Source organism: Medicago sativa, chromosome 7, assembly GCF_051527215.1.
Source record: "Medicago sativa cultivar Bolivia chromosome 7, Bolivia_mono, whole genome shotgun sequence".
NCBI classification, from domain to species: Eukaryota; Viridiplantae; Streptophyta; class Magnoliopsida; order Fabales; family Fabaceae; genus Medicago; species Medicago sativa.
In genome coordinates, this window is record NC_140755.1 from 79,169,002 (window position 1) to 79,188,692 (window position 19,691).

The 19,691-nt window shown below is 33.7% G+C and overlaps 3 protein-coding genes across 3 annotated transcripts; 1 reads left to right on the top strand and 2 right to left on the bottom strand.

Moving 5' to 3' along the window:
* Positions 1 to 883: 883 nt before the first annotated feature.
* On the bottom strand, positions 884 to 7,602 carry FAS1 (chromatin assembly factor-1 (FASCIATA1) (FAS1)). The gene is made up of 12 exons (XM_085729968.1): positions 6,991 to 7,602; positions 6,671 to 6,770; positions 5,786 to 5,933; positions 5,559 to 5,694; positions 4,579 to 4,931; positions 3,722 to 4,042; positions 3,386 to 3,467; positions 3,160 to 3,300; positions 2,119 to 2,538; positions 1,839 to 1,976; positions 1,346 to 1,391; positions 884 to 1,256 (listed from the first exon to the last, which is right to left on the bottom strand). Exons 1-12 carry the CDS (start codon positions 7,480 to 7,482, stop codon positions 1,093 to 1,095), a joined length of 2,541 nt encoding a protein of 846 aa, XP_085586094.1. The 5' UTR covers positions 7,483 to 7,602; the 3' UTR covers positions 884 to 1,092.
* Positions 7,603 to 12,189: 4,587 nt separating this feature from the next.
* On the top strand, positions 12,190 to 16,150 carry LOC146908928 (phosphoglycolate phosphatase 1A, chloroplastic-like). Its single transcript, XM_085729969.1, has 10 exons — positions 12,190 to 12,490; positions 13,161 to 13,228; positions 13,348 to 13,440; positions 13,540 to 13,611; positions 14,061 to 14,132; positions 14,447 to 14,506; positions 14,590 to 14,642; positions 15,034 to 15,131; positions 15,556 to 15,655; positions 15,761 to 16,150. The coding sequence occupies exons 1-10, from the start codon at positions 12,214 to 12,216 to the stop codon at positions 15,969 to 15,971; spliced, it is 1,104 nt and encodes a 367-aa protein (XP_085586095.1). The 5' UTR covers positions 12,190 to 12,213; the 3' UTR covers positions 15,972 to 16,150.
* A 1,077-nt stretch (positions 16,151 to 17,227) lies between these two features.
* Positions 17,228 to 18,110, bottom strand: LOC146908929 (uncharacterized). The gene has a single exon (XM_085729970.1). The coding sequence runs from the start codon at positions 18,037 to 18,039 to the stop codon at positions 17,482 to 17,484; it is 558 nt and encodes a 185-aa protein (XP_085586096.1). The 5' UTR covers positions 18,040 to 18,110; the 3' UTR covers positions 17,228 to 17,481.
* Between the last annotated feature and the right edge of the window lie 1,581 nt (positions 18,111 to 19,691).

The window sequence follows — 19,691 nt, forward strand, 5'->3', positions numbered from 1 at the left end:
CAAATGTGATTGAGGGTCATCCTCTTGGAACCAAATTCTGTCCACCAAGAATAAACATGTCATCCTGTTGGAACCGAATTCCGTCCACCAGGAATAAACATCGAAAAATAGTTGAACATCTTCGTCATCTTCAACATTCAAAAGTTATTGAGTTTTTCAATCTTGAGTTTTTCTTCAATGATGCAAAGTTATTTAATTTTTTAAAATTGCATAAATTCTAAAAACTAAACATTGCACATCTTATCTTGACCAATAAAAACGGGTCACATGTTCTCATCTTCTCCCGACCAATAAGAATTAAGCATAGGTTCCTCATCTTCGCTCAACCTACATGTCAAGTCATGTGTTTTCGTCTTCTCACGTCACGCGATTCCAACCTTCTATGACTAATAAGAAGAATTAGGTGTAGAATTAGCATCTTCTCTTGATACTAATCATGTGATTCCTTATCTTCTACGACACAATTGAAATCAAAATTATGCAAAAAGTCTGAAGTCTTCATACAATTTCTTCGCAGCTACTCTAAGCATTTTCAAAGTGAAGAAATATAGTATAGTGCTTCAAAATTCGTCATGGTTTAATCACCGAAAGCAAAAATCAAAAAACAAAAAGAGACTATTGCTCTAGTGTTTCAAATCTTGACCACTATTATAAGCATACTTTCAAATCTTGAGTTATTTAATGTTATAATTTCTAATATGCCCTTTATTTATGAACATACTTTTGAGGAAACTTTTCCAAAAAGACAATTTAGTAGTAAATTTCACTTTGTTTTACAACACCCTATATCCTTTAGAAAGTCAATAAAATCTGGTAGCGTTTGCTCATAATAGTCGGAGTGTATCTTGCTGTTTTTGACATGTCACAAATAACACACAACATATTAAACAAAAAGAGTCACGAAAGAGACTCAGAAAATGTAGGCAACCAGCATTCTCTTTACAATATATATATTGTCAACAACAGTGTAGTCAAATTATACTCAGAAACTTCCTTACATTGGTACATATCCCCAAGCGCAACCACCATCTCTAATTTTTACAAGAAGTCCAAAAGTAGCAAAAAAGACATTCTCAAGCAAGAAAACAGATACTAGATTTCATGTGATCTGCTGTCTTGTGGATCATGGATGGCAGAATATGACTTCGAAGATGGCTGTGGCGATGTTTCACCAGGTTTACCGCTTTCACCTCCAGGTGGTAAGCACCTTTTAGAGAAAAATGCAGCAATACTTCTTGGCCCCCCACTGCTCTTCTCTGAAAATTCAACAACACATTTAATATAAAAAACAAGACAGCTAAATCAAAAAAACTGGGTCAAAATCTTCAAAGTCAAGATTTCATACCAGGTTTAACTGTCAAGCCAAGCTTAGCCAATACTTCTTTCTTCACCTGAACAAACATAACATCGCAAAAATCAATCATAAATTACAGCATTGGTGCGAGATTTGGGATACATTTCGAAGTTCATTGGAGAGACATATTCAGGTTAGGTTCAATTGATAAATTACAGCATGCATCTTCAATATTGACCACGCAAGTTTATTGCAGGTCAAGTTTAAGTCATTACTCATGATAACCCACTGAGGACCAGTTCAGGTTAAGTTCAAGTAAATGCCCAACAGATATAAGATCTTTTGGAGTAATGATTTTATGACACCCAGAATCACAACCAACCATAGCTGTAACAGGTTAAAGGGATCCATGCGGACACCTATACCATTGTGTTCCCGTTATATTTAGTCCCTTGACATTTGTATCTGGCCACCAATTTTTAATGATTTACACTATAAAAATTAGCAGTAATCACTAGATTGTGGGATTTCCACCCTCACAAACCTGCCAACGGTTATCGACATAGTCCGATACTTCTCGCACTTTATTCCTTAGTGATGATTTTGATGCAGAAGGAAATTTCTGCTGCAAAGACCCTAACACTTTATTTATGCCCTGAGAACAATTCTGGATAGTGGTCACCTGAAAAACAAATAAATCACTGTAAGGTGATAAAATTTACATGGAACAGTCTAAAATCAGCTGCAATTTCAGAAAAGCAAGATAAAAGGAAAAAGGAAGTGCTGCCAAATCAACCTGTCGCAGGTGCAAAATCAGAACTTACAATTATAGGCAGATCTGTGTCTGGTATGGCAGCCAGATCAGGCAGTGGAGTAGCAGCACCTTTGCCAGTAGAGGGAGAGGCTTCTTGGTCTTCTTCTTGCATTTTATCAGTGGATAATTCTAATTCTATATAAGAACCACCAGGAATTGTGTACATTCTCAAGGCTTGCAAGCACATCTGCTCCTGCTTAGGAGTTCCGTTAATACTGTGATCCAATAACGAAAACTCCTTGTCATAAACAAAATTTGCTATGATCACAGGGTTATTTTTACGAAGAGCGTGCTCTGTTAAATTGTTTAGATATTTCTGCTGTCGAAGTAAAGCACAAAATTCCTCAGTCTCTATGTCATCCTTTGAGCAAGATGAGCTATCAACCTCCTCAAGGCCAACATCTGTTACCATTCGGTCCAATTGTGCACCCTGCATAAAAATGAAGATTTCATTAACCAATTGTAGTGGTCTTCAAATGTACAGAATAGATACCAATGGTTGGTACAAGTGCTCAAGGTGATGATATCTGAGAACATTTGATGCCGCACACACCTCAGCTTTTTTCATTGGATCATAAAAGAAAGAAAAAATGAACATAACATGCACAGATTTCAAATCACCAAAAGGTCAAGAACAGTATGTTAGACTTCTTATTATGGCAGTTAAGGGCTGTTACGGGAAGTTATTGAGTCAGTTATGAGTAATTTTCGGAATAAATAGAGAAATGAAAGGAGAAAGCGATTAATGGGATCGTTTTTGAATGGGTTTGGGAGGGAGAGACCAAGTTCTTGAATTCTTGGAAGGGAGACCAAGACTCTCAATTCTAGGCTAGTAATTGTGTATAATATCTTTTTTCTTAGATTATGTGCAAATTCTGCATTTTCTAGTGTGTTATTTTGTTTGTTCTAAATGTTTCTATCATCAATAAAAGTCAGTTTCGACAATTAAAATGTATTTTGGTACCGGTTTCTTTCACATTATAGCTAAAATCATTGAATTGTAAAATATTAGAATTTCAAATTTGTTACAGTATAAACATCAAACCTCTACCTCATCATCTGAGAGATATCCATCTGGTACAAAGAATCCATCTTCACTTTCTCCATCAGATTTTGAACCTTCCTCTTGACATTCCTCTTCATCTTTCTCACAATCTTTCTCACAATCTGAAAGACTTTCACCAGGCTCCTCCTTAAAAATAAAGAACATCGTTAGCAGATTGAATACATCTACATTTACATATATGAATAAGATTAGATGCAAAAGTTCAAAGCACCTCTTCCCATTCCTCATCGCTGCTGACATCATAATCAACGCTTGGATCCTTCCTTAATGGATGACGTCCTCCAACAACATGACTATAAATACAAATTTTAGCACATTAGCAATCTCAACTAGATATATACTAGAACCAGATATCACACCATACAATAAATTAATGATGATATTTAGACCTGAAACAATTATATGCATAACCTTTAGAAGTAGTGACTAAACATTTGCATAACTAGGAGACAAACAGAATAGTTGATTTTTGTAGTTTCCATTTTTTAAATATAGACATAGCCTAGTAAAAGTCAATATGAAATACATTCATGAAGCATGATCTAACCTTTTAACGGGCCAAAAACCATAAAAGGCTGGTCTAGGAGTATTATCAAACTGCAATAATTGCCTTCCTCGATAGTACTTCTTGGCATCAAGATGGGTACTGTCTGCATTCATTGAGCATGAATTACCATCTGGACTACTTTCTCCTAATCGGTCTGCATCCTTTTCGGTGCCTAACTCATCCTCATGAATTGCAGATTTAGTATCTGTGAGCTTAAGTTTGTTAAAAGCTTCAGTCTTGGGATTCTGTCGTAAACCCCATCTCTGTTTTCTGTTTGAGCGAATTGATTGTCCTAAAGAGCGCCATAAATGAAAGTGTGACCTGCAAAGTCAAGCATTTTTCATAAAATCTAGAACAACACGAGATGAAAGAGAAAGGTAAAACCTACTCAGGAGTTTTTATGTGGTTTTTTAGAAAACCTAAGGTGTGGATATGATGAAAAATAAGGAAACCTTTTTTATAAGTATAACATTCAAAAAAATTAAACAGACAAGAGTTATAAATTATACAAAAGATATAATTAAGAAATATAAATGCAGAATCAAGAAAATTATAATAGGAAGATAATATTTACAAAGAGTCGGAATGTTATTTATGTAGTACAAAAGGGGAAAGAATAATACCCGTAAAACGGGGAAAAACATACAGTATAAAAGGAAAAGTATCAACATCACAAAAAAAAAATTAGAAAATGCTATTATTTTGTAGTAAAAAACATATATTTACTCAAAAGAAATCACATCATGTACCCATATCCAATTTTTTATTTTAAAAATTAATTTTGGTACCATGTATATGTACAGTGCACAAGATTGGTTTTGGAGCACCCATGCTTAAGAGGGTAAAACGGCACTTACTTGCGAAGATCCTCAGGCTTAATATCACTACTTGATGCAAGAACACTATCCATTGAAAGAGTAGCTGACATAGACACACTCTCATTCTTGCTGCTTAACAAATCATCTGCAGTGGGCTCAGTTGAAACTTTGTCGCTCTGAACAGAGGGATTAGGTTTACTTCTTTTGAGAAAACGCTCCATAATTGAGACTTGCTTTTGTAAACTACGTTTCTTTTTTAATTCAGCTTCTTCTTTTTCTCGACGCCGCTGATCTTTTTCTGCTTCCTCTGCTTGCTTCTTTTGTTGTTTCCTCTGTTCGCAACATTTCTCATCAGTTTTTGCCTCACCTTGGGACAACTTTGAACTTGTTTCCTAGAACAATTAGGCAGTCGGGGAAAAGGAAAATTGTCAACTCTCAACATAAATCTATTTTCATTAGATGAATGAAGAAGCAAAAATTAAGAATGACTATCTCAACTAGGCTCTAATAATTATTATCTAATGCAATTGATTATCATAATGTTATCCGCAAGTTAATTTCCAATCCTACGTCAACATTGTGCAAATACTTTTGGCTTTTTGATTTCGATATTTATTACTCCCACCATCCCAAATTATAAGTCATTTTGCCATTTCGCACAAATTAAGAAATGTAGTTAATATTGTATAGAAAAGACAAAATTACCCTTCATTTATGGTATGGGAAAGATAAATAAAAATTGTAAAATAACAGAGTAATAAATATTAAAGGGTATAATAGAAAAAGAATCATTGATGTTTCATTTTGATATTGTAAAATGACTTAAATTTGGGACAAACTTTTTTCCCAAACTGACTAATAATTTGGACAGGGGCAGTACCTTCTAACAAATGTAATGGAAATTTGGAATTTTCAAGTTAAGTATGTAGAAAATGCAATTTCACTACCATTGATAGCAACACCGAGTAAGAAGTAATTGGAGCTATAAACAATATAAACAGAATCAAAACAACACTTACAATGGCAATTGTTTGCAGTTCACATTGTAGGCTTTCTTTTTCTTTCTCTTTCTCTCTTTCTTTCTCAGCTTCTCTTCTATTTCTATCCAACTGTTTAATTAGCAATTTTTCTTCTTGGTTAGCTTTTTTCTTATCCCTGCAATTATAATTTAGAAAAAATCAAATGAACAATTCATATATTTGCAAGGTAATTGAACATGTCAGGATAGGAACATTATGTTACATACATGTCTTCGTTGTTTTTCTGCAACAAGCCTTCAACTATCATGCGAATGTCAACCTCAGTAGAAGTTTTACTCAGCTTTTTAGAGGCCTTGATTAAGTTTTGACTATAATTAGGCCCGCTTTCTTGTTTCTTCAGTGACGCAATCATTTCTGCAAGGCAATGAAATTTCAAAAAAAATACACAGTAAACAAAAACGCTGTTGTTTTTCCAAAATTTTCACAACAATTACATGCTTTAAAAAAGGGAAAACACGACAAAACATCGTCAGAAATGTCATTTACACCAATTATTTGCATATTCCGCTATCGACAACATATTCCTTTTCCAGTAAAAACAGTGTTGTCAAGGGCAGTTTTTTTTCTTTCAAATTTCACTATCCTACAGAGTTGCAATGTCGCAATAGCCACTATTTGACAATACTTTGTTTAAAAGCATAACGCAGAACAATGGGGATTTGTTCATATTCATGTTGTTAAATGCAGCTATAGGGCTATGGCATAGCAGAATTTAAACAAAACTGCTACTGGTCGGCGGTACGCTAATTAGTACTAAATATTGTGAAATAGAAACTATAGCTGCACTATAGCAGTACTGCATAGTGAAATCTGAACAAATGGCTATTTTCAGAGATTTTCAATGCATAACATTATTCAAATCCCACTATGCAAGTGAATAGTGATATAGCACCGTTTGAGTTTGTTAAACTTGGAATTCTAAACAAACGGCTATATTCTGAGATTTTCAATGCATAGCATTATTCAAATCCCGCTATGCAAGTGATATAGCACCATTTGAGTTTGTATTTGACAACACAGATAAATCAAAGGAACCAATCCACTAACAGCATTCAAAGCACCATAGTCAGCCAAAGCAATATAATCCATACCAGATACAGCCATGATCCTGTCGTGGATCTTTTTCCGACAAGTGCGTCGAATAACAAGCTCTCCTCGAACAGATTTCGGCAACAATTTAACCTCCCTAGTCTACAATAACAACATAGAAAATCTATCAGCAACAAGCAAACAGTGTAACCAATATACATTCAGCTTCAACACAGACCCAATTACTATCAACATAACCAACATCTTAAAAAACATTCATTGACACAAATTTTAGATAACCCAGTTAAATCACACAACAAATAAACTATAGTTAGCAAAATTATCATCGAAATTCACACCAAAAATCAAGAAAAAAAATCACCTCCCAACACCAAAGACATGAATCAGAATGATCTTCCAAAATATCAGCATCAGCATTGGGAATTCCGTACATCATCCTCTGCCCAGCAAACAACACACTACTCTTCACCAAAGCTGAATTAACCCCTTCCGCCAACACAATCCCCCCATTCGCCACTTCACAATTCAGCTTCTCATAAATCTCATCAACAAGCTTCGACAACGGAAGCTCACTCTCCTCCATCAACGCCGCAACCACCACGTTTCTCGAACCTCCGCATTGCTTAAGGTCAATCACAACTTTCTGAGCCAAAACCCCTCTGTAATAAGCAAACAACCCTTCGAGCTCTTTTTCTAGGGTTTCGATTTGCGCTTGTTTCTCTTCGGGAGTCCGCGAATTAACATCTTTTTTTCGCTTTCGAGGGTTGGATTTGGGACGATTTGGTGTTGGATCTTGAGGTGGTGGCGGTGGTTGTGGTGGAGGAGTGGTTTGGACGGTGGTGTCAATTTGCATGGTGGTGGAATTTGAGATCTGAGATGAAAAAGAAAAACCCTAATCGGAGGTGGAATAAGGGAAATGAAAATGGGGAAATGATGAATTGAATATAAACAGACAATAAAGTGAACTGAAAATATTTGGTGTTTGGCGCCCAAGTGCTTTTGTTGCCTCCACTTCCAAATTCCAAATGTTCAACTTCTTACATTGACACATTTCCTAACTTTTCAATTCTTTCATTAATAACAATAAATTTAGATGATGATCTTTGATATGTTCTGATCAATACTAATTCTCCCTTAAAAATTAATATCAGTTTTTTTTACGATTTATATTCTAGTTATTGTTTTTAATTAACAACGAAAATTGATAGGAAGAGGGTCGAAATCGGAATAAGAAACAAAACTACCGCTTAATAAGACGCGCGAAGTTGATTTAAAATTTACGCGCGAAGCGATATTGTGTTTTAAACAAAATTACGCGCGAAGTTGAAATTCAAACAAAATCAATTAAAAATAAATATTTGATTTGAGTAGGATATTGATGATGTAAAGTCAAAAAAAAAATTATTCGTCGTATTTGCCAACGCACGTGGCCGGCTAATGAGTTGTGCAAACAGACCAACAATAAATGGTTTCAATACTCTAAAAAGAGCAGATCAGGAATCGAACCGATGTGATCTTTGAGTCATGGTTCAATCAGTTAGACTACTGTAGAACTAATTGAACGGAATTTTTTTTAAAGAACTAATTTAATGCTAATTTTTACAAGTAATTCATTTAAATTCATAACTAGTGGAGTAAAAATGCATAAGTCTATGTCGAATACACAAAATAAATAAAAACCATTTTTTTATAAAATAAAAAACATAATGCATTTTAAGGATTTTTTTTTATTTTACAAAGTCATGGAGGTTAAAAGAAGGGTGGTGGACTTGGAGATTTGTGGACTCTTGGAATTTGTAGTTGAGACTAACACAACCCCACAAACCAACTTGTCAGACGAGGGTTTCCCTACTTATAAATGTATTTTCAAATCATCTCCTCTATGTAGGACTATTTAACACACACTCTTACACGTCTGGAGCGTGGATATAAATGGTGGGTGTTCCGATAGTGGAAAACATGATAGCATGTGACCCAACAGATATTGAAAGAGGCTCTGATAGGATCTTATGATTTGTGGATAGGCCTAACATGGCCTCACAAACCGGCTTGTGATGATTGCCTCGCTTATAGATATATTGTCAATTCATCTCATATCTGATGTGAGACTCTTTAACATAGACCATAAAAGTTAGGCTTTGCCGAAACACTTTTACTTACACAAATCATTCTTCAGGAACATTCAATTGCTCGCAAGCACCTTAAACTTTCGAAAATACCTCTGTTGGGAGTTATGTCTTGTTTGCTCAGCGGGAGTTACAAACTGATCCCAAAATCATAAATTAAGAATCAATCCTAGGATCACAAGTTACGATGTAGTGACATAAAGCATAACGCGGTAGTTGAAACCAAAATCCAGAATTATGCGTGATTTATTCAAAGTCCAGCCATCTTTAACACACTCGGCGCACTTAAACACTTTCAAACACACTTAACATTCAAAATACCGTAAAATTATTTTGATCAACATTCAAAATGCCATAAAATCACGTGTGATTCATGTAAAAGTGAAAATATTCAATATACATTCAAATGGCATACGGACATAACCATCAAGGTATTAAAATGCGTACAATTTCATCAGAACGTCTTCCTCTTATGTGCAACTTAATACCGAGTGGCCAACTTTGTTTCATCGACAATATGATTTAGATTACCGTGTAAATTGTAGTGTAATATGGTACCATTTTCCATCTCATCTAAGCAAATGGTCTTAACCCTCATGATCAACTGCAATGTATCCAATGTATCCCTAACATGCTCCTCTTTTATCATAACCACCATGTCTGATGGCCTAGGTAAATCTCCCTCGACTGGAGCCACTAGCTTAGAATTGAGATACCATATAGAATCAGGAAATGTAACTTGGTACATGCCGCTAGCGTGTCTCCAAAAATATACTTTGCATGTCCTCAGGTATAACATGCACCAGGAAAAATATTGGAATTCCTGGTCTATCTAAAAGACATCCAACTTTGGCAGGGAGAAAGGATGCCTCAGAATGGTCTGAATATGTTCATGTTGCCTCATCATATGCTCTGGCAAGGGACAATAAACCATTTTGTGGTCATAATTTATCCTATCAGAGTACCAACATAAGTCGTCGAACCGACACGTCTGACAATGTTCTTCATACGAGCTTAAGATCATAAAGTTGACCTTCAGACGATCAAAGGAGTTCACACAGTTGTCTGGCTACTTATGGCCAATGCCATGAATGAACCGCCTATGTGTAACTTGCCAATGGTGTAGTTAGGGGGCGATATCATATATATGTGTGTGTGTGTGTGAATAAAGTTCTCCATTGCCCATACCTGAAAAACAAACATAAACATAAACACTTATAACAACACACAAACACATATTACATTAAAAATACATATTAAAGTACAAGTTTCTTAAACAATATTACAAAACAAATAAAACTTCATGCTAAAATAATTTTTAGGACGTGAACATGCCGTTTTTTTACGAGGATAAAAAGTAAAATTTGATATATTTATAGAGACAAGAAGTTATTTAACCCTATATTTAATTCCTCAAGTCTTTGCTTCTAGCGTAAGAAACGTTTGCCGACAAAAGTTGCCATGAAATTGTAAAGAAGAAACAAACACAAACACAGAAGTGCAGATAAATAAAGATAAAAGTAAAAAAAATGTATTATTATAAAGAAGACAGTCATTTGCAAATAAGACATTAATGGTCGATGTGTGAAAATTTGACATGACTCTTTTTACAAAGGCCAAGAGTTCTCAAGCCAAACCGCGAAGGATGTACTCAACAATTTTTGTTTGGATTCAAGTTTGAAGGTGAACATTCAAAAATCCACATTCAAGCCACAATGATATTGAGTTTGGATTCAAGGCCAAAGGTTTCCGAATTTGAGTTAATTGTTCATTTTTCTCACACCCGCTAGTACGGAAATGTTTTGGTTTTTCTAAGAGTCACGATAACAAGTGTGATAAGAACATCAGTAAAGAAAGTTAAAATTATAAATTTTTAAACATTCAAAAAGTTGAATACACTCCTCATAACATAAGACAATATTTCTATACTAATCTACTTAAAAAGTGGCATAAGAGGATTTATTGTTAAAAATGCCCAAGATCTTCAACATGGCTCTGTCTTTCGAGCTGGAAAGGGGGTGTTTTTATCTACTCCCCCCTTTCTATCTTCAACATGATAAATGACTTTGTAAGGGGTGTCTTGGCAAGGTTCTCTGTGTTCAGTGTTCACATCACATACACGGGCTTAATGTTTCACGATATTGGCTCATTGAATTTTGATTTGCTTCACATTCAGATTTTCCCTCATCTCGAAGCTTTTGTATTAGCAATATCCTCATAATACCACACATAGATGGTATAATTATTATGGTATAATTATATGTGGTGTTGCTTCTTAAAGTATTTACTCGGCAGGTGGTGAGTACTTTTTGCTCATGATTCATAATCGATCAACATTCTTAGCTTGCTAATGGTACTTAGAATTGGTTGTGAAAATTGATAATTTTAGAGAATGACAGGTACTTTTTGTGGCTAACCTTACATTGTTCTCCACCCAACGACGAAGCTAGTAAATTTTTACAAGGGGTCAAATATAAGAAAAAAATTAAATATATTTTTACGAATCTTATTTAATAATTTTTAGTTGTTGATAAAACTCCATGTGTATTACCATATAGACTAAGGTGCCAAAACAAGAAAATAAATTTATCTATCAAGTGATAATTTTTTGTTTTTCATAATTTTCACTTGATGGACCATATAGACCAGATGAGTTTATTTGTGAAAATTGCGAGTCTATATGGTCTATATGGACCAAATTGCCATAATTTTTCATATTTTTATGTGTAGTTTAGCTATTTTAAATTTTACAAATGAATAAATTTTTAAATAATAGACTATCAATTTAGTCCTTAAACTATTAGTCTTTCTCCAAGTTAGTACGTAAATTATATAAATATAATAAGTAGTTTTTAAAACATAAACTTCATCAATTTAATATTTGTTATTAAGACGATAGAGACCAAATTCACAAAATTTGATATACTTTATATATTAAATTGACGAATTTCATAAACTCTAAATATTGTTTTCATATAATTTTGAAATTAATTTAAAGAAAGACTATTTAAGATGTGTCACTTTAATGGTTAGAGTTAGACTTTGTAACATAGTTTGTAATGTATGGTCATTTTTATCCTTATCAATAATAAAATTTGTAACATAGTTTGTAATGTATGGTCATTTTTGTCCTTATCAATAATAAAATTTCTACTTCCCGAATTTTTTAGTTTAATATAAATTAAAGGAAGATTGATAATTTTGAAACCAATTTCTAAAACATTATTAAAAACATTATAATTGCTTAGTTAAAAAAAAAAAAAACCATTATAATTGCAGAAAATAGCATATCCATAGAAAACTGACGTTAGGAAAGAGATTATGATCCAAAAAGGCAAAGTACCTCGTCCACTCAATCTATTTGTACACGACATTGCCACATTGGCAACACACCACACAAATAAACAACCTAAAATAAATCAAAAACAAAAAACATTTAACTTGGGAAATTACAAAGAATGATGCTTAGGAGCAGCAGCACTATAGCAGCTACTAGTGTTGGTGTTTGTCACACTCAAAGATTATGGTCACATTCGGTTACCTTAAACTATAGATTATCTCAATTTGCTGGTAACCCTTTATTGTCGAATTCTGCATTTGTTAAGTGGAAAAGAAACATTGGTAGTTCCAATAAAAACAATCGTTTTAGAATGGCAACAAAAGCATTGGCACAACCGCTTCAGAATGCTGATGAGCTTATTGATTCTGTTGAGACTTTTATCTTTGATTGTGACGGTATGTTATGCCTCTATTATTGAATTGGAAAAGGAAAAAAATGGTGATGAATGATGAGTTGATGATTAAGTTTTTTCTAGGACTATGAGAAAAGTGTACGTGTGAGAGTAATCTTATTAATTTTTCTTGTATAATATGTTAATAAGTTAGTGGTTATGTTATTTTCTGGAGTTCCAATATGGAATATGGACATCATGCTTGAAATGGTTTCAGTGTCTCTTAGATCTTCAACTGAGTTATTTGTTTGATGAAATGTATATTCTGTTATTTTTGCTAGGATCTAAAGCATTTTCATGTAATTTTGATATTATGTGTTTATTTAAGAATCAAATTACATGTATTTTTAAGGTTAGTGTTGTCTGGAAATAAACATTCGATTTGCCTTTCACTTTGTGAAAACTTCTAGCAGGTGGCAAAAGGGGATCATGTCATATTTGATAGACATCATATGAACTAAACTAAACTAAACTACTCATTTTTTCTTTCATTTAGTTAAACAATGTCTCTCATGTATTGATTTCATTTTGTTCTCTCTTAGATGTCATACTTTTGAGTTGTTAACATTTGATGCTTTCTTTTTCTTAACATGTGTATGCCATTGGGTTCTTATCAATGGATGGATATTGATGTAATGGTACTTTTCCTTTTTCCGTTGAAACTTAATTTGCAGGAGTTATATGGAAAGGTGACAGCTTGATAGAAGGAGTGCCTGAAACACTTGACATGCTTAGGTCAAAGGTTTGTGTACTAATAATGTAGGAACTAGGCCTTTACTTGCAAGTGTAAATGTTATTCAATCTGTCTATGTTCTTTTTTTAGAAAAAATTCTGAGCTTTGGATCTCTTGATAAACTTTAGGGAAAAAGATTGGTTTTTGTCACCAACAACTCAACTAAGTCTAGGAAACAATATGGAAAGAAGTTTGAAACACTTGGCCTGAATGTCAACGCGGTTAGTCTACTTTTGTTGTTCTTTCCTTCCTCTGTTTGCTCAGTAATTGAATAATCAATACTCATAGCTTCAAAATATTTAACAACCGAGTTATTTCAGGAGGAGATTTTTGCATCGTCTTTTGCAGTTGCTGCGTATTTGAAATCCATTGATTTCCCAAAAGATAAAAAGGTGACATATATCATCTTTTGCTTTGGAGTATGATTGGAACAAATATTAAGTGTTTACTCACCAAGTTCGGAGCTCTTTTAACCTAAGATGAATCGTGCATCAAGGCTCGGTCTTGAGGAATGGAGAGGTCCCTTCAACTAATTAGAATACTATAGGGCCCAACATGAATTATGACATGCTTATAAACCAGGAAATTAAATGATTTTAGAGCCAACCAAGGGATAAATGAAGTTAACAATATCTATTTGTAAATTCTCTTATAGTAATTGTGATTCTGAACTTGATGATTGCATGGTTTATGTTAAGCATATACTACTGGAGAAATACTATAGAACATTATCATTTTATTTCTGTTATGCTATGTTCGAGTGCCATATCTTGCACAAACTATTCCCCAAACCAGTATATGAAGTTGAAGTATAGTACTGATATCTATTAGCATGATTTAGGTTTATGTCATTGGAGAAGATGGAATCTTGAAGGAGCTTGAGCTTGCTGGATATCAGTATATTGGTGGGCCGGTATGTATTGAGTTCGTATATGTAAAAGCTTTTAATTTTGATCACTTGGTAATGTGCAATACCATTTTATCATTATTTTAATCAATTTGACTGATAAAGCATATACACCAATTTTGAATGGCATATAACAGTCTCACAAGTCACCATCTGATGCATGAGCAGAGGTGACCTAATGGCAATGATGTTTTGATACATTGATTTGCAATTTGAACATTTTACAAATCCGATTGCATATATTAAATCTCTGTTGCTAGTATGGAATTATTCTCATGTTTGATTATATTTCCTCTTCTTTGTGCATGTTATTCTTTCAGGAAGATGGCGGGAAAAAGATCGAGCTTAAGCCAGGGTTCTTGATGGAGCATGATGAAGATGTATGTACTTCTAGCCTTTCTTGATAATTGGCAACATTCAATATTACTCCCAGTTCCTATTCTAAGAGTGTCTTCATTATTAGGTTGGAGCAGTTGTTGTGGGATTTGATCGCTATTTCAACTACTATAAAGTCCAGTAAGATTTCAAACACCAACACTGAAACATGACAATTACATATGCATGCTGCACTCAATTTAGAGACAAACAACCCCGTGATTAGAAAATTAAGTAATTCCGTTGGCATATATACTTTTTTTGTAACTTTTTTCCATATTAAAGTGTTGCAGCAAATGGATTCAGATTCCATGCACCATACATGTTTATTCATATTTAAACCTGTCCATGCTGAATATGTTTTCTTTGTTCTTTGTTTTCCTCTATCGCCAAATCTAAATTTTATCAGCATAGAACATTCGATGATATATGTATTTTAGCATGTAGCTAGGGTGATAGTTTAAAATTCTGTTAAGGTGGATAGAGATTCTGTATGAGTTGTTAAATATCATGTTTTCCTTCGAAATGACAGGTATGGAACTCTGTGTATACGTGAAAACCCTGGATGTCTTTTCATTGCTACAAACAGAGATGCTGTTACTCATCTCACAGATGCTCAAGAATGGGCAGGTTTGTCCTTTGCTCCCTTTCACTATTACTGATTTTATTTCATGACACTATATGCATAATAATCGAGAGTTTTCAAAATGTCCGCGAAGGAGTAGCCCTGTCCTTTGTGGTATGGGTTGAGACGCCGAAAGAGGTCTAGGTTTCGAACCCTGCTACTAACATTTACCCCTCCCCCTAACAAATTAACCTCAAACATTTCCTGAAAAAGAGTTTTCAAAATTTTTCAATTAGAGTTTAATTACATAAAAAGACTAGCAAATTAGGTGGTTTTCTAAAAGCCTGTATTACAAACTAAAGTGGTTCAATCAACACAATCCATTACATGAGGCAGTACGATAGTGCAGCTAGTATTATGCAGAGTTAATCATTCTTAAAAATCGTGCTCAGGTAGTTGAGTCTGCTTTATTGTGTGTTTGAATTTCAGGTGGGGGCTCTATGGTTGGTGCTCTGGTTGGATCTACTCAACGCGAACCACTAGTTGTTGGAAAACCCTCAACTTTCATGATGGACTACTTAGCAAACGAGTATAATTTTCTACTGTCTTGTTATATATTCTTCATGCATGATTGAACAAGTTTGTTTACAGAATAATTTTCCTTTGACCGTTCTGTAATTTGATTGAACAACAGGTTTGGCATTTCAAAGTCACAGATATGTATGGTTGGGGACAGATTAGACACTGACATTTTGTTTGGACAAAATGGTGGCTGCAAAACTCTACTTGTCCTCTCAGGTGTCACCACACTGCCGGTGCTACAGAGTCCAGACAACTCCATACAACCAGACTTCTATACCAACAAAATTTCAGATTTTCTTTCCCTAAAGGCTGCAGCTGTATGATGACTACTACTACTACAAGCTTTACGAGATTTTCGATAAATCAAGTTGTGATGTGTATTTAACAGTTCCTGTTTTATACATCCTTGTAATCAACTTTGAGAGGAGAAACAAAAATTCTTTAACAGGAAACAATAGTACCTACAATGAAGTAATCAATAATGAATTATTTGGACGCTAAAGTGCTTTAAAGACACGAATTTTTTTATTACAATTTGATTAAGATGTAAAAAATGGTGAGCAAGAGAGGTGTTGAATTACCATGTCCTTCTCCAACATTTAAGAACAGTCAATTTCTGCAAGGCTGGGAGGTGGAGTAAACTGTCAATCACTTCCTCTTGCTTTGATGAGTATACCTTTTCAATCTTGTTTGGTATGGTGGGTTATTAATAATCATTTTGTTCTATCTCCAAATTAACATAAATATAAAGGTTTATTAAGAATAGTGTAAATGGTTCAAAAATGGTGTAAATTCCATTTTACAGTTTGAATTCACTATTTCATGTTTTTGCTTATTTTTGTTTTTGGTGTTTCTTTAGGAATTTGGTGCTCATTAGGAAGCTATTCCTTTGTGAAAATGATATTCATTCAAGTATTCTTGACCTGACATTCATCCAAGTTCACAGCTATCACTGTGATAGATGACAAAAAACGAAAAATTATTAAGAAACTACTAAATTATTCCTAAAAATTTGTTTTGAATTGCTTAATACCACTAAAGATTTATAATCTGAAAAAATTATGCTGTTGATTTTAATGCATTGGATTAAATCCAGCTTGTATATATGTTGACTGTCATCAAATTGTAATCAAATTTTGGGTTAAACAAGATGATTCTAATGCTAAACCCAAATACCATTAAGGTTTTTGAATTGGTCAAAATTGTGATTGTGATTGATCCATGATCAAATCTAGAAAATAGAACAGAATATGAATTGCAGTTTTCAAACACATAAATCAAACTTGTTCCAAATTGTGTTGGTAATTGTGACTTCCCTGGTCAAATCTAGAAAATATAACAGAATATGAAAGTCTTTCCTTAAATTGCACTTTTGAAGCACATAAATCAAACTTGTTAACTTTAGTTTTTTATCAATCAGAAACTTAGTTAAGTAAAAACTATGATAACCCCATTGGCTTTGTAACTTGGATCAAATCTTATTCATCTAAAGACAATGGCAATATAGTGCCTATATGTGTAATTGTGACAGTTTGCAATATAAAGTACTTAAAGAAAAATTAATAAACAAAAAAGGCAATAGTACTGAAATTCTCATTCTGATTCTCATTAGCAACAAACCACTTACAATATAGGAGACATAGTAGTTACAATACAAAAGGAATACCCTTTTGACATGAAACATCTATTAGGAGAAAAAAACAAGCAATTCTCCAAATGAATTAAAAAATATAGACCTAAACAGAGAAATTCTGTAACACACAAAAGACTCATATCATATTATAACAGCATCACACAGCAGTGTTGTATCTTTGTACTCTTGTCACCAATTCTTCAAACCTGGAAAGGCCATGGCCAATCCTTCAAATCTTCATCTTGTTGAACCTTAGCACTTCCCAAAACAACAGTCCTACAAGTATTCCCACCTTCAACACAAGCATAGTACTTCAAGAAAAACGCCAGAGTCAAAACAACCCACTCAAGGCAAAAGATCAAAATAGCAAGTCCACCAGACAGCTTCAATATCACTGAACCATCTTCTTCCCTTACATAAGACTGCAACTCACCAAGAAAATCACTCGTCCTCGTAAAAACAAGAACAGAAACCGACCCTTGAAATATAGCCGTTAGAACAGTAGCAACCATATGAGCGGAATACCAACGGTTAGCACCAACAGCAGCACAGCCTGAGACAGCTCCAGCAATGGTGAAGACATGGAGAAGGATAAGGAAGAAGCCGCAGACGGAAGGGACTAAGCGGAGCGAAAGAGTGAGGAAGATACAGCTTGAAGCTGCACCTAAGAGGACATAGTTGCAGAAAAGGAAGAGTTTGTGGATGTTGTAGTGACGAGGTGTGATTGTAGCTGGAGGATTGTTCATTGAGAGACCCATTTGGAATTTGTGTGAAAAATTGAAACTTTGTGAGATGAGAAAGAAATTGTGATGAAGAAAGTTATTTGTGTTGAAGATTGTGATGAAGAAGAGTTAATATAGTGGTTTTTGGGTTTTGTTTGTGGGCATAACGGTCATATTTTGGTACAACGTTTGGGTCGGTGAAATGTGACCGTTGGAAGAAAGTAGAACACAACACAACACAGCTCATCCTCGTTTCATGTAACGGTTAGTTTGTAGTACTTTGTAATATCTATTTTCTTGATTTCTTCTACTTTCTAAGCTGGCATTTTGTATTTTCAATATTTGATTTGATTTCTTCTATTTAGTCTTTAGTTTATTTATTTTTTTGAAGAAATTTAGTCTTTAGTTTATGTTGTTGACTTATTTGCATATACAAATAAAAATTGTTTTTGGTACAAGATATGTTTTTTCTCCAAACAAAATTCTTTTTACATTTTTTAATTTGTATTTATTTTAAGAACTTTTTTTTGTCTCTTATCTATTTTTTTTAATGTTTTGGTCATAAAATATTTTTAAATTGGTTATATATATATATATATATATATATATATATATATATATATATATATATATATATATATATTCTAATGCAAGGAATAAAAACCCAACTTACAAAAAAGTATTCTCGCACCGGTTCCATTTGAATGACATTGAGTTTAGTGACATTGATGATTTTATTTTTATCTCTTTCCTGACCAATTATTCTCTCTTATAAAAATATTTTATTCTTAGGGTTTTGTTAACGAATGCATCTGAGACACACTTTAAGCATTTTAAAATAAACAATTATTCCTTTAAGAGTTTTGTTAACGAGTGTCCTCGAGACACTCTTCAAACATTCTAAAATAAGCAATTATTTCTTTAAAAAGTTAAATATTTTGATTTCCAATGTATTGATTACATACATTTTCATAAAAATACACTAAAATTATTAAAGTCACAAAAATTCATTGTCTCCCAAATATTTTCGCTGCCAAAAGCATGCACAAATTTGGGTTTCAAGTAAAACAACAAAATAAAGGTGGTAACTCTAGAAATATCCTTCTTCATCAAAGAGATAATTTCCTCATTTTTATTGTTGCTTTTTTATTAAATTATTGTTTAGTTTTTTTTTTTGTTTAAAAAAGAGGGCAAAGCCCAAAAGAGACAAATAAAACTACGAAATTAAACAAGCATTATTAGGTATGCAAAGCCTTATAAATATAATTAAACATGATTTCATGTAGCTCCCTCTGAGGGGTCACTAAAATAATGGACGAAAAAGAAGCTTGGTTTAGACTAAACGCAACTAACCAATATGCACTTTGTTGCTGCATGCCAGGTGTGGTTGACAATTGACATGAACCTCCAAGTGAAGATTAATGAGATCTTGGACAAATAGGGGAGATCCTAGTTCCCCATATGCTCCGACGATATTTGGTCAAAAGACGTTCATAAGCTTCAATCCACATAAATGTTTGGATTCTGCGAGGACTGAGGACCCTTCCAGTCCTATATCATATGTCAACCCCCTTTAGTTTTTAATAATGAAATACTAGTGTTAACGTGTCTGTCTTTCCACTTTTGTGGCATGAAACGATAAAATGATCAAAATTAATTAGGTGAAAGATAAAATTGGAAGAAAGAAT

Coding starts and splice junctions, on each gene's coding strand:
- FAS1 (XM_085729968.1), bottom strand. CDS start 7,482: ATGCAAATTGACACCACCGTCCAAACCACTCCTCCACCACAACCACCG. Junction 3,468..3,721: donor GGTTTTTGGCCCGTTAAAAG/GTTAGATCATGC, acceptor TTGTATTTATAG/TCATGTTGTTGGAGGACGTC. Junction 3,301..3,385: donor GCGATGAGGAATGGGAAGAG/GTGCTTTGAACT, acceptor TTTATTTTTAAG/GAGGAGCCTGGTGAAAGTCT.
- LOC146908928 (XM_085729969.1), top strand. CDS start 12,214: ATGATGCTTAGGAGCAGCAGCACTATAGCAGCTACTAGTGTTGGTGTT. Junction 13,441..13,539: donor TTGGCCTGAATGTCAACGCG/GTTAGTCTACTT, acceptor GAGTTATTTCAG/GAGGAGATTTTTGCATCGTC. Junction 14,133..14,446: donor ATCAGTATATTGGTGGGCCG/GTATGTATTGAG, acceptor TTATTCTTTCAG/GAAGATGGCGGGAAAAAGAT.
- LOC146908929 (XM_085729970.1), bottom strand. CDS start 18,039: ATGGGTCTCTCAATGAACAATCCTCCAGCTACAATCACACCTCGTCAC.